At 38.9% G+C, this 12,981-nt stretch overlaps 1 protein-coding gene across 1 annotated transcript; it reads right to left on the bottom strand.

The window, feature by feature from the left end:
- Positions 1 to 617: 617 nt before the first annotated feature.
- On the bottom strand, positions 618 to 3,270 carry LOC129890522 (uncharacterized mitochondrial protein AtMg00860-like). The gene is made up of 3 exons (XM_055966060.1): positions 3,189 to 3,270; positions 1,083 to 1,349; positions 618 to 775 (listed from the first exon to the last, which is right to left on the bottom strand). Exons 1-3 carry the CDS (start codon positions 3,268 to 3,270, stop codon positions 618 to 620), a joined length of 507 nt encoding a protein of 168 aa, XP_055822035.1.
- Between the last annotated feature and the right edge of the window lie 9,711 nt (positions 3,271 to 12,981).

Here is a 12,981-nt window from a genome sequence, read left to right on the forward strand (position 1 = left end):
TTAGCTGTAAATTGATCTCCTCTGTCTGATATAATAGATGTGGGAACCCCATGAAGTCTTACTATTTCCTTAATATACAACTTTGCATAGTCCTCAGCTGAATATGTAGTCCTAACTGAAAGGAAATGGGTTGATTTTGTCAGCGTATCTACAATAACCCATATGGAATCATACTTCTGTAGAGTGCGAGGTAAGCCTGTAATAAAATCCATATTAATCGCTTCCCATTTCTAATTCGGGATTTCTATTTCTTGTAACAGTCCGCCAGGCTTCTAATGCTCACTCTTAACCTGTTGACAATTTGGACACTAGGCTACGAACTATGCTATGTCCTTCTTCATGATATCCCACTAATATAAACATCTGAGGTCATGATACATCTTGGTTAACCCTGGATGAATAGAATAACGGGTATAATGTGCCTCTCCCATCCCCTGCTGCCATACCCCTATAATCTCAGGTTCACAGATTCTTCCTCTATATCTTAACACTCCGCCATGAGTGATCTCAAATAGAGTCTTTTCCTTTTGAAGAGATGCATCCCTATACTACGCCAAAACAGGGTCCTTGTACTGGCATTGCTTTACTTCTTCTATAATAGAGGATTCAGGAACTCCTCAAACAGAAACTCCACCATCATCCGAATCAGCCAAACGGACTCCAAGGCTAGCTAACTGGCAAATATCGCGGACTATCTTTTTCCATTCTGGTTGTACATATGCTAAGCTAGCCATTGATTTATGGGTGAGTGAATCTGCTACAACATTTGCTTTCCCTGGGTGGTATAGGATGTCAACATCATAATCTTTCAGCAACTCTAGCCACTTTCTCTGCCATAAATTCAGCTCTTTCTGCTTAAAGGTGTATTGGAGGCTTTTGTGATCCGTATATATATATATATATATCCACATGTATGCCATATAGATAGTGCCTCCATATTTTTAAAGCATGAATTACTGCTGCTAACTCTAAGTCGTGAGTAGGATAATTCCTTTCGTGCTTTCTGAGCTGTCGGGAGGCATAGGCTATGACTCTACCATGTTGCATCAGTACACAACCTAGACCAACACCGGAAGCATCACAATAAATAACATATCCTTCTGCTTCTTCAGGAAGAGTTAGAACTGGGGTCGTAGTCAACTTCTCTTTCAGCAACTGGAAGCTTCGTTCACAAGTATCGGTCCACAGGAACTTAGTCGCCTTCTGAGTTAGCCTTGTTAAAGGCGCTAAAATAGAAGCAAACTTCTCTACAAATCTCCTATAGTATCCTGTTAGCCCTAGAAAACTACGTACTTCGGTAGGTGTAGTAGGTCTAAGACAAGCCTTTACGGCTTCAACTTTTTGTGTATCTACTCAAATACCATCAGTTTCAACAATATGCCCCAAGAATGCTACTGAGGTCAACCAGAATTCACATTTAGAGAACTTAGCGTACAACTTCTAGTAATAGAGCACCCCAAGCACCATCCGCAAATGATTTGTATATTCCTCTTCTGATCGTGAATAGACCAGAATATCATCAAATAATATAATTACAAACATGTCTAGGAATGGCTTGAAAACCCGGTTCATCAGGCCCATAAACATCGCTGGAGCATTGGTCAGCCTAAAAGACATTACTCTAAACTCATAATGCCTGTATCGGGTTCTGAATGCAGTCCTTGAAATATCTGCTTCCCTCATCCATACCTGGTGATAGCCTGACCACAGGTCTATCTTCGAGAAACACTTAGCACCCTGCAATTGATCAAATAAATCATCAATCCTGGGGAGAGGATATCTATTCTTTATTGTTACTTTATTCAACTGCCTATAGTCAATATAAATTCACAGAGACCCATCTTTCTTTCTAATGAACAACATCGGTACTCCCCAAGGTGATGTGTTGGGCCTAATAAAGCCCTTTTATAACAAGTCTCTCAGTTTCCCTTTCAACTCCTTCATCTCTGCGGGTGCCATTTTGTAGGGAGGAATAGATATGGGCTAAGTATATGGTAGCACATCTACAGTGAACTCTATCTCCCATTCAGGAGGAAGACCTGGGAGTTCATCTGGAATACATTTGGATACTCATTAACCACTGGCACTGACTGAAAGGTCGGTACCTCAGCTTCCAAGTTTTGTACAAGAACCAGATGATAAATATACTCCTTTCTAACCATCTTCCTTGCCTTGATGTATAAAATAAATTTACCCCTCGACGATGTCGTATTCCCCACCCATTTGATAATTGGCTCCTTTGGGAACTAAAATTGAACTATTTTTTTCTACAATCAATGTTAGCATGAAAAGAAGCTAAACATTCCATACCCATAATAACATCAAACTCTGTCATATCTAACTCTATTAAATCAGCCAAGGTATGACAACTATATACATCCACCGAGCAATTTCTATATATCTGCTTTACCATAATAGAGTCTCCTATCAGTGTAGCTACCTAAAATAGTTCTATTAATTCGAGTTTTACTCTGATTCTACTAACAACAAAAGGAGATATATATGATAGGGTGGAGCTTGGATCTATCAATACATAAACATCTCGGGAGAAGATCGATAATATACTTGTAACCACATTTGGTGACGCCTCCTGGTCCTGTCTACTAGCCAAGGCATATTTACGGTTCGAAGGACCGCTAGAACTAGAAGCTCTATCATGGCCTCTACTATGGCCTGCTGGTGTCTGATACCCCGCCCCATAGGGCACATAGCCACAGAAAAAGAAGACCTAGCAACTGACCTAGTAGGCTAAACTATACCTCCTGGACTGCCTCTGAATGGACACTCCCTCATAACATGGCCTTGACGGTTGCACATAAAACAAGCCCCTATAGCAAAATAACATTCCCCAAATTAAGCCCTACCACAATGAGAACACCGAGGCAAGGATGGCCTTGACTGACGCAAACCCCTGTTCATTTGTAGGCCTAAAACCCTGGAGCTCTGACCAGCCACCGAATATACTGTTTTGTCGAATCTCCTACCTGTGAATTATGGGGGTGCACTCTAGGTCAGCTGGGAAGGATGTATGCTATACCATTAAGGTTGCCCGACTTGTAAGTCACCATAATAACTAGCTGATCTAGTTCTCTTACGCTGGCCTCTGTGATAATCCCTATCGTGCTGATGCCCCCTGTGTCGATCCTTCACCCCTTGTGCATATGACTATACCCAAGTAATATCCATGCCTGGATGAGAAGCCATGGCCATACAACTATCAATCAAGTGACGATCCATTCCCATCACATAATGATGCACCCTGTCAGCCATATTAGCTACAATAGTAGGCACATGTCTCGCCAATGAGTCAAAGTCAAGGTTATAATATCTAATGCTCTTGCCATTCTACCTCAACTGTAAGAATCTATCCACTCTGGCTCATTTTATTTCCAGAGGTAGAAAGTGGCTAAAAAGGCTTCTACAAACTCCTCCCATTCTGCTAGAGGAGCACCTTTGCCCCTCGATAATTCCCAGGACTCATACCAATTAACGGATACATCCCACAGCCGGTATGAAGCCAATTCAACAAACTTGATCTCCGAGGCCCTAATTATTATCAATGTATGCTGCATCTGTTGAATGAACACTTGTGGGTCCTCTACAGGTCTTGACCCATAAAACTCTAGAGGGTTATAAGTCAGGAAGTCACGAACCCTCAAACTATCATCTCTATCTGCATCATCCCCTCCTAGCCCATGCCTTAAAGCCTGTCCTACCATTAGTCTGGTCAGCAACTGAACTGCATGTCTCATGGCCCTATCCTCTAGCCCCGGCTGTGTATCTAGAGGCTCAGGTAATGGAGCCTCGGGATCTACAGATGCTGCTGTTGTAAGCTCCTCTGGAGGTGGCGGTGGTAAAGCTCGCCGACTGGAGCACAATCCCTAGCATGGACTGCGCACGGGCCCTAGTAACTCTCGGGGTCTGATTAGTTTCTCTTTCTACTGACTTGCCCTTCTGGGAGGTTGTCACTTTCCTTGGAGGCATCACTGAAAACATGATGATATGTTAGTGAGACATCATCCTAATAACATAGTTCTATCGCACGATGTAAGGAAAGAAAGAAAGACAACATCCTAAATGTCTGGTAGCCTCTTGTTTATAGATGTGGTGCATAACACACTGATAAAAAAGACTCTACTAGACACGGTCTGTAGACACTCTGAGGATGAACCGCTCTGATACCACTTCTATCTTGACCTAACCCCATAGGCTGTGACTGTATCCAAGCTGGACATAAACCGACGAGCCTATCATAGCAGGTGGGTTCATCCCATTACATATATATACGCAAGCCGACAAAGCTGCCATGACAAAGGGCATGTCCCAAAATATAAGTCATATAGAAACAACTGACCACACATATATACACAACCCACACACATATTCATAGACCTCTAAGAGTATCAACAGTATCATATGGCGGGACAGGGCCCCCACCGTACCCCTGAATAAACAAATATATACATTAGAAGACCAGTACCATAACGCTAGGCTCCGACACAATGGAGCTCTTCCCAAGACTGCTGACTGGAAATCCTAAGCTAGCGATGATTACTCAAGTATCCTCTAAAAGACATTGGGGGCCATATCAAACGGAGTCTTAAGAATTATAGACATTTATTAAGATAATGCCAAATAGCTTATGAAATGAGAGACGCTTGTCATCATAGAGTCCTTAGGAATAAGAACTTATACATCCCACTACTAATCGACATATAAAAGGCTCAGGAGAAGTATTTCAACTACTATGAGAGTTTTATCATCAAAAGGTGAATAAAAGACATGGATCATATTCAAAATTTAGGAATGGAATCACCCCAGAGCTCGTATCATATATCACTTATCTCTGATACATGCCAAAAGAAAAGAAGGAATAGGCTTTACATACTTACTACTTTCCTTCATATAGAAGACTTGAGAGATAATAACTCAATTATTGTAGGAGATCTAATATCAAGAAAGGGGTAAGAGTCATAAATCATACTCAGAGCTTTATGAATGGTATTATCCCCAAATTTTATATACAAACCACTTATATCTAATACATGCCAAGAGAAAAGAAGGATAGCTTTACATACCTGCTATAGATTAACCGTATCCACGCTTGCTTCGTTACTCCTTTAACCTATTTAACACAAAGGTAACACTATTATGAATAGACTTCAATCTTCCAACTTATGAATTTATAAGCAATTATTTATAGGAATCCTTTCCTCATTCACACTCCTCCACTAGTATGCTAATTACTTAAGAAATTAATGGAAATCGGGCAGCATTTCCCCTATAACTTGCTCTATCCAAACTTCAAATTTAACCTCTGATTGGTACATCCACACCAACAACAGTAATCAGCAGCCATATACAATTAAACTACTTCAATATTACGCAACACAAGCTCCAAGCAGCTCACCCCAAAACTACGACACCAAAATATGGTTTTCAATCTTTATTTCATAAAATCTTAACCACACGGAGGGGACCATGACACGGCTGCGAACAGCAGCATGTATACTCATTTTATAACCACTTTTTTAGCCTTTTAACATATACAATTCTCCTTCAACAACAATACCATAAGGGTGACAACATTAATAAAACTTTAACCCAACTAAACGCCTTCAATTCTGCCCGTTTATCACGTTAACCACACCCACGTGATTTTCTTACTTCCAACCCTACTTAATACAAAGTAATCTACTCGGAACAACATCATTGACTCTAATTTGAAAGGAAGAACCCTACCTTGCTGAATGTTGGCCTCAAGAGCTCCCCAACGTGGCTGAAAGTTGAAGGACTTCACGATAACCCTCTGTACTGCCCTAACAATTAAGTTACATTGTTAAAAACCTCCACGCGATCGAAGAATACCTTAGATATTTAATTTACGGAGCGAAATTGAAGGGCCTACCTTGCTGTTATGCTTGGTCGTAGCTCTCTTCCCTTGCTCTCTAGAATTCTTTAAATGTTTCTAACTGTAAAAGATGAACAATGAGAAACCCTTAGTCATTAATTTCCTTATATACTTCTCCCTTGAGAGTGACACGTGTCAGCCCCTAAGGGTGACACGTGTCCAACTCTTAGGCAGCTATCTCATTCCATGCATCCATCCCATGGCTACCACATGGAGGGGTGGGGTCCACCTAAGTAGGTGAATCACCTACCTCATACAAGTATGTGCATCACCTATTTAGTCCAAGCAGGTGCATCACCTACTTTTTTCTCTTTTATGGGTTCATAATCTCATCTCATTTTAAGAGCCTATGTAATTCTTGTTGCTTAAGTTCGACATGTACTCAAGTAGCTTAATTATGTAAGACATCCAATTTGGTAGCTTACGCAAGAAGGTTGATTACCACGACTCATTGTTTGGCCTCCAACTCCTTCCAAATCCCTCTAAACCTATTTTCAACCATCGCTACTCACATAGAACTTCACAGATAACATGGATCTCATGGAATTCTTTTAGGAAAAAAACATGTTCCAATGTATAAAAGTGTGGGGTATAACAATACTACACTTTAATGACTCCAACACAATAACCATCATCTATAAGAAACTCTACACACTTCCTCCTCATCAAATACATCACAAAAATGGGTGAAACTTGGACTCATGAATTTCTATCACCGTCCCATGAGTCCTACCCGTAAAATTTAGCTAAAACATCATGAACAACACATACATAATAGTAGGGAACTAGGACATACCTTAATTTCAGAAACTATAGTCCCTTAAGCTCACATTAACCAAGAAGAAAGGTTATCCCTTCAATCCAAAGAGAGACTTGAGTAAATTCTAAACTTGGTTTAGAAAAAGACATGATTCTTGGTTGATTTTGCAACTAGGTCTTTTGGAGAGGAGAAGACTTGAAGAAACCACAATGAGGGGCTTCTAAAATTAGTTAGGATCTGTCTCTAATGAATTAAACTTATTCATATTAGTTTTAAAATATTTAAACCGAATTAATATGTGCCATGCATGAGCCCAGCGCGGTCAATTTTGGTCTCTGTGTAGTTCATAGTAATACACACATACCTTTTTACTCCAAAGTCGTATTGACAAGAGATTTATTTTATTGGAAACTAGACTCAGATATCTTAAAATCATCCCTCAAATATCACTATTGATCATATCAAAAGAGCCTTAGAAATCATAGGCATGAACCAAGACGATACAAAATAACTTATAAAAGTTAAGGACATTAACTACCGGAGAATCTCTAAGAACAGATGTAGCACCCCCTTTAGGAGGATGCCACTTACGAAATAAAAGGTAGTTTTTTGTTGTTTTTTTAAATCATAAATAGTCAACACCATTGTGGGTCCATAAAATACACAAAACTCGAACCAGTTGTTATTATAAAACTATTATCTTTCTTTGTGTAAAATGATAAGCCAACATATAAATGCAGTACAGGCATGACTTGAGTTAAAAGCACACTCCAAAATAGCAAACCTAGTCACCCTGGTCAAGCTACAAGCATATAGTTTTGTTTTAACAAGCCACATGTATCATGTACAAGTCCCCCAACATATTTACAAAAACTAGATGCATATGCAGATGTGATCTTCACAAGGGCTCCAAATAGTCTACTCCCAATGGCCATCTTCATACCTCATCCCGCACATTACCTATGATAGAAAATAACTATCGCTAAGCATAAAGCTTAGTAGTGTAAAAACTTTGGGCTTGGAGCCATTAAATTCTTCCACTCCTTCGTTCATTACAAGTGGCTCAATAAGGTAAAAATAAGCCCAAGTGAACAAGTATATCAAAGTATCGAATACAAACCTTAAAGAGTTTCAAAATCAATATCAATATTCGAAGGCTCAAGTATCGAGAAACTTAAAATTTAATTTGAAAGAGTTGTCAAATAATCAATTTCGCCCAATAGGTACGTTATGCCTTCACACTAAGCACAATTAATATCAAGAAGGACCTAAGCCCCAAAATCAAGAAGGGCTGAAGCCCATATCAAGAACGGTCATCACCCAATATCAAGAGAATCAAGAACCATGTTGAAAGTGGCTTTCCACTCGTACTCGAGAATGGAGGAAACCCCATGCCAAGATGAAATGTAAATCCAAAGTCAAGATGGTAAAGATTTGAATTGAGAGGCATGCCAATATCGATGACAAGTCACTATAACAAGAAGGATAAGGTCTCATCAAGAATATAAAATGATCAAGCAATTCGTGCAAGTGGGTGGTTTAGCGAAAGTTTTACAATACTTGAGATAACCATCATAACATAATGCAAGACAAAGAGTAAGAAAATAACCCATCAAAATACTTCAAATTTCAAAAAATAAAATATTCCAAGTTCAAGTTTATACACAAACCTTGGCGCTTTAGCATACAACTGGTTCTACCATAACTCGAGGTACTTACTTCCTCTCTGCCATAGACCAACCAAAATCCACTTCGTCAAACAGTACCTCTTAGCTTGTATAAGCACATATACACCTTAAATACACAATCAAATATCTACTTAAGTTTAAGAGTCTTATCATATCAAAACTAAATATGAAATTAATAAAAATCAGCCTAAAATATTCAAACCAGAATTCTGGACAGCCTACTGTCATATATTGTTGCTCAGTTTCGAAGGAGTAAATGGGGGAAATACGCTTTATGTCCTCAATGAAAGTTATAGACATGTGTATTAGGGTCGCATAAAATTTTGAATCACCCCTACATAAATTATGTATAAAAAGATATGCCCAAAATACCAACAGCTGTCCATGTAGGATTTCCAAAACAAAATCTGGGCAGCACCTCCCCTATCCATCATCACCCTTTTTGAGCATCTAAAAGAAAAAATGGGATTCCAAGCCTAAATGAAAGTTATATCCCTATGAAATAGCTTTCCAAAACATCTTGAATCACTCGAAATGAATCTTTACACAAGGAGTTATATTAATATTACTAACGGCAGTCATATCCCAAAACAGGTTTGCTACCAAGAACAAGAACCTCCTCGCTGCCCCAACTATAAATTTTACGTTATTAAAAACCTCCATTTTATCAAAGAACACCTTAGATAATTAATTGATAGAATGAAATAGGAGGTCTTACCTTTGTTCCTTGTTGCTGTTGTGAGTACTCTCTCTTATTCTCTAAGTTTCTCCTCTCAAATTTCTAAGTGTAAGGCTGAAAAATGACTTCTTAGTCATCTTAACATGTATATATACGCTCCCTTAAAGTGTGATATGTGGAATCCCCTAGGGGTGACACATGTCTAGCCCCTAGGTCTCCACCTCATCCATGCGCCCAATCCAAAGATACCATGTGGCAGCGTGGGGTCCACCCCAAGTAGGTGCATCACCTACTTTGTCCAAGTAGGTGCATCACCTACTTAGTACAAGTAGGTGCTACGCCTCTTTTCCCTTTTTTATGGGTTTGTAATTTTGTCTTATTTTAGGAACCTATGTAATCCTTTCTACCTAAGCTCGATGTGTACTCAAGTAACTTTGTTACGTAAGACATCCCAATCAATAGCTTATGTAGAACTTCATAGATAACGTGGATCACCTGGCAATCCTTTAGAAAAAACATAAAAAGAAAATTAGGGTGTTACAACTCTCCCCTCCCCCTTAAGAAATTTCGTCTTGAAATTTACCTTATACTCAAAACAAATGTGGACATTGAATTCGCATATCCTTTTCTTGCTCCCAGGTTGCTTCAGTGCCAGAATGATTCCTCTAAAGGACTTTTACTAAAGGAACTTTCTTGTTCCTAAGCTCTTTTGTCTCACGGGCCAAGATTCGGATAGATTCCTCATCATATGTCAAGTCATGACTTATCTCAATGGATTCGACAGGGAGAACATGAGATGGATCAGAGCGATATCTTCTAAGCATAGAAACATAGAAAACATTTTGGATTCTATCTAACTTCGGTAGAAGAGCCAGTTTATATGCAACTGGACCAACTCTCTCAAGTACTTCATATGGTCTAATAAATCGAGGACTAAGTTTTCCTTTTTGACCAAATCTCATAATCTTCTTTCATGGAGAAACCTTTAAAAAGTCCTTATCTCCTACTTGATACTCAATTTCACGCCTCTTAAGATCAGTATAAGACTTTTGTCTATCTGAAATAATTTTTAGACGATCCTTGATGACTTTTACCTTATCTTCAGTTTGTTGTACAATCTCAGGACCAACTAGTTTTTGTTCACCAACTTCACTCCAGTAAAGAGGAGTTCTATACTTTCTCCCATATAAGGCTTCGCAGAGAGGCATTCCTATACTTGATTGGTAGCTATTATTATAAGTAAATTCTATCAAGGCTAGATGTCTGTCCCAACTACCTTTAAATTCCATAATGCAAGCTCGAAGCATATCTTTCAAGATTTGAATCACCCTCTTGATTAATCGTCTGTCTGAGTATGGAAAGATGTACTAAAGTTCAACCTAGTGCCCAAAGCTTCTTGCAATCTAGTCCAGAATATAGATGTAAACCTTGGATCTCGGTCAGATACAATAGAAACAGGAACCCCATGTAATCTCACAATCTCCTCAACATACAATTCGGCTAGACGTTTAAGTGCGTAGTCCACCTTGATGGCCAAGAAATAAGCACTTTTGGTTAGCCTATCAACTATAACCCAAATTGCATCATGATTTCTTTGAGTGTGTGGAAGCCCAGAAACAAAGTCCATAGTTATTCTTTCCCATTTCCACTCAGGTATCGACAAGGGTTGTAACAAACCAATCGGGACTTGATGCTTGGCCTTTATCGGTTGACAAACTAAGCATCTAGAAGTAAACTCCATAATGTTCTTCTTCATACCATTCCACCAGTAGTGTTTTTTTAATGGTTTGGTATATTTTAGTACCTCCAGGATGCATTGCACATGGTGAAGTATATGGTTCATTCAAAATTTCTTTTCTCAAATTATCATATTTAGGGACACGTAACCTGTTTTGATAAAGTAGAACACCATCCTCCCTTAATTTAAAATCAAGCTTTTCTACAATTTGAGTTTCTTTGATCAATTTCACCAGTTTCTCGTCTAACTTCTGTGCTTCTTTCACCTTTTCAAGTATAACTGGTTTGACTTGCAAATCGGCAGCAATAGAGCCATCAGAGTTAAATGCAAGACAAGCATTCATGGCTCTCAATTTAACAAACAAAGGCAAGTGGATTAGCGATAAACTAGTAAGGGCTTTACGACATAGAGCATCTGCTACCACATTGGCTTTACCTGGATGATAATCGATCATGCATTCATAATCTTTAATGAGTTCAAGCCATCTACGTTGCCTCAAATTCAACTTTTTCTGTGTACCCAAGTACTTCAAACTTTTGTGATCAGTAAATATGTGACACTTTTTGCCATATAAGTAATGCCTCTAAATTTTCAAGGCAAACAATATGGCAGCGAGCTCAAGGTCATAAGTAGGATAGTTCAGCTCGTGTGGTTTTAATTTTCGGGAAGCATATGCAACCACTTTCCCTTCTTACATCAAGACACAACCCAAACCATAATGAGAGGTATCACTATATATCACATATTCCTTCCCTTCAGTTGGTGGAGTAAGTATAAGAGCTTGTGTTAATAAGGATTTGAGCTTTTTAAAACTCTCCTGGCATTTGTCATCCCATACAAACTTGACATCCTTTCTCAAGAGTTTACTCAAAGGGGAGGCTATAATGGAGAAGCCTTTGACAAATCTTCTATAGTATCCCGCTAAACCCTAGAAACTCCTTACTTCAGTTGGACTTTTAGGTGGTTTCCATTCAATAATAGTGTGAATTTTACTAGGATCCACTTTTACACCTACCGCCGACACAATATGTCCCAAAAAGGCCACTTCACTGAGCCAAAATTCACATTTAGACAGCTTGTCATAAAGCTTCTTCTCTTGCAGAATTTGCAAAACAAGCTTTCTATGATCTTTATTATCCTTGGAATATATTAAAATATCATCTATAAAAACCACTACAAATTGATCAAGATAAAGCTTAAACACGCGATTCATCAAATCCATAAATGTTACGAGAGCATTCGTCAACCAAATGGTATCAGCAAAAATTCATAATGGTCATACCGAGTCCTAAAGGCAGTTTTAAGGACATCATGTTCCCTTACCCTCAGTTGGTGATACCCAGACCTTAAGTCAATTTTTGAGAAAACACTAGCACCTTTTAACTGGTCAAATAAATCGTCAATCCTAGGTAGTGGTATTTATTCTTAATAGTTACCTTGTTCAGTTGCTGGTAATCAACACAAAGACTAAAAGTCATATCTTTCTTTTTCACAAATAGCACAGGAGCTCCCCAGGGAAAAACACTCGGGCGAATAAAACCTTTCTCAAGGAGTTTTTGCAATTGATTTTTCAACTCTTTCAGTTCTGCTGGAGCCATTCAATAAGGCGTCATAGAGATAGGAGTGGTTCCAGGAACAACCTCTATAGGAAATTCAACCTCCCTTTCCGGGGGCAGTCCAAAAAGATTTTCAGGGAAGACATCAGAAAATTCACACACTACGGGTATATCCTCAAGGTTTGGACCTTCCAAGCGTGTATCAAATATGTGATCAAGATATGCTTCATAACCTTATCTAACCATCTTCCTTGCCACTACCGCAGAGATGATATTAGACGTCAATGATCTTTCACCTTATCACATGCTTTGACCTACAATCAACTACCGCATGGTATCTATAAAGCCAATCCATATCGATAATGACATCATAGTCTTGGAAAGGCATTTTAATTAAATCAGTAGGGAAGACTAGATTTTGAATCACCAAAGGACAACCTCGATAGATTTGATTGCAAACAACTTGTTGCCCCAAAGGACTTTAGACAAGCACCCCATAATCGAGTCTCACATATTTCACATTTTTAGGAAAAGCCAATGATGAGCAAACATACGAATGTGTAGAACCAGAATCAAATAATGTAACAACACATAAGTCAAATAAGTGAAATTTCACAACAACCACATCTGCTCCATCCTGCTCATCCCT

This window comes from Solanum dulcamara, chromosome 5, assembly GCF_947179165.1.
Source record: "Solanum dulcamara chromosome 5, daSolDulc1.2, whole genome shotgun sequence".
Lineage (NCBI taxonomy): Eukaryota > Viridiplantae > Streptophyta > Magnoliopsida > Solanales > Solanaceae > Solanum > Solanum dulcamara.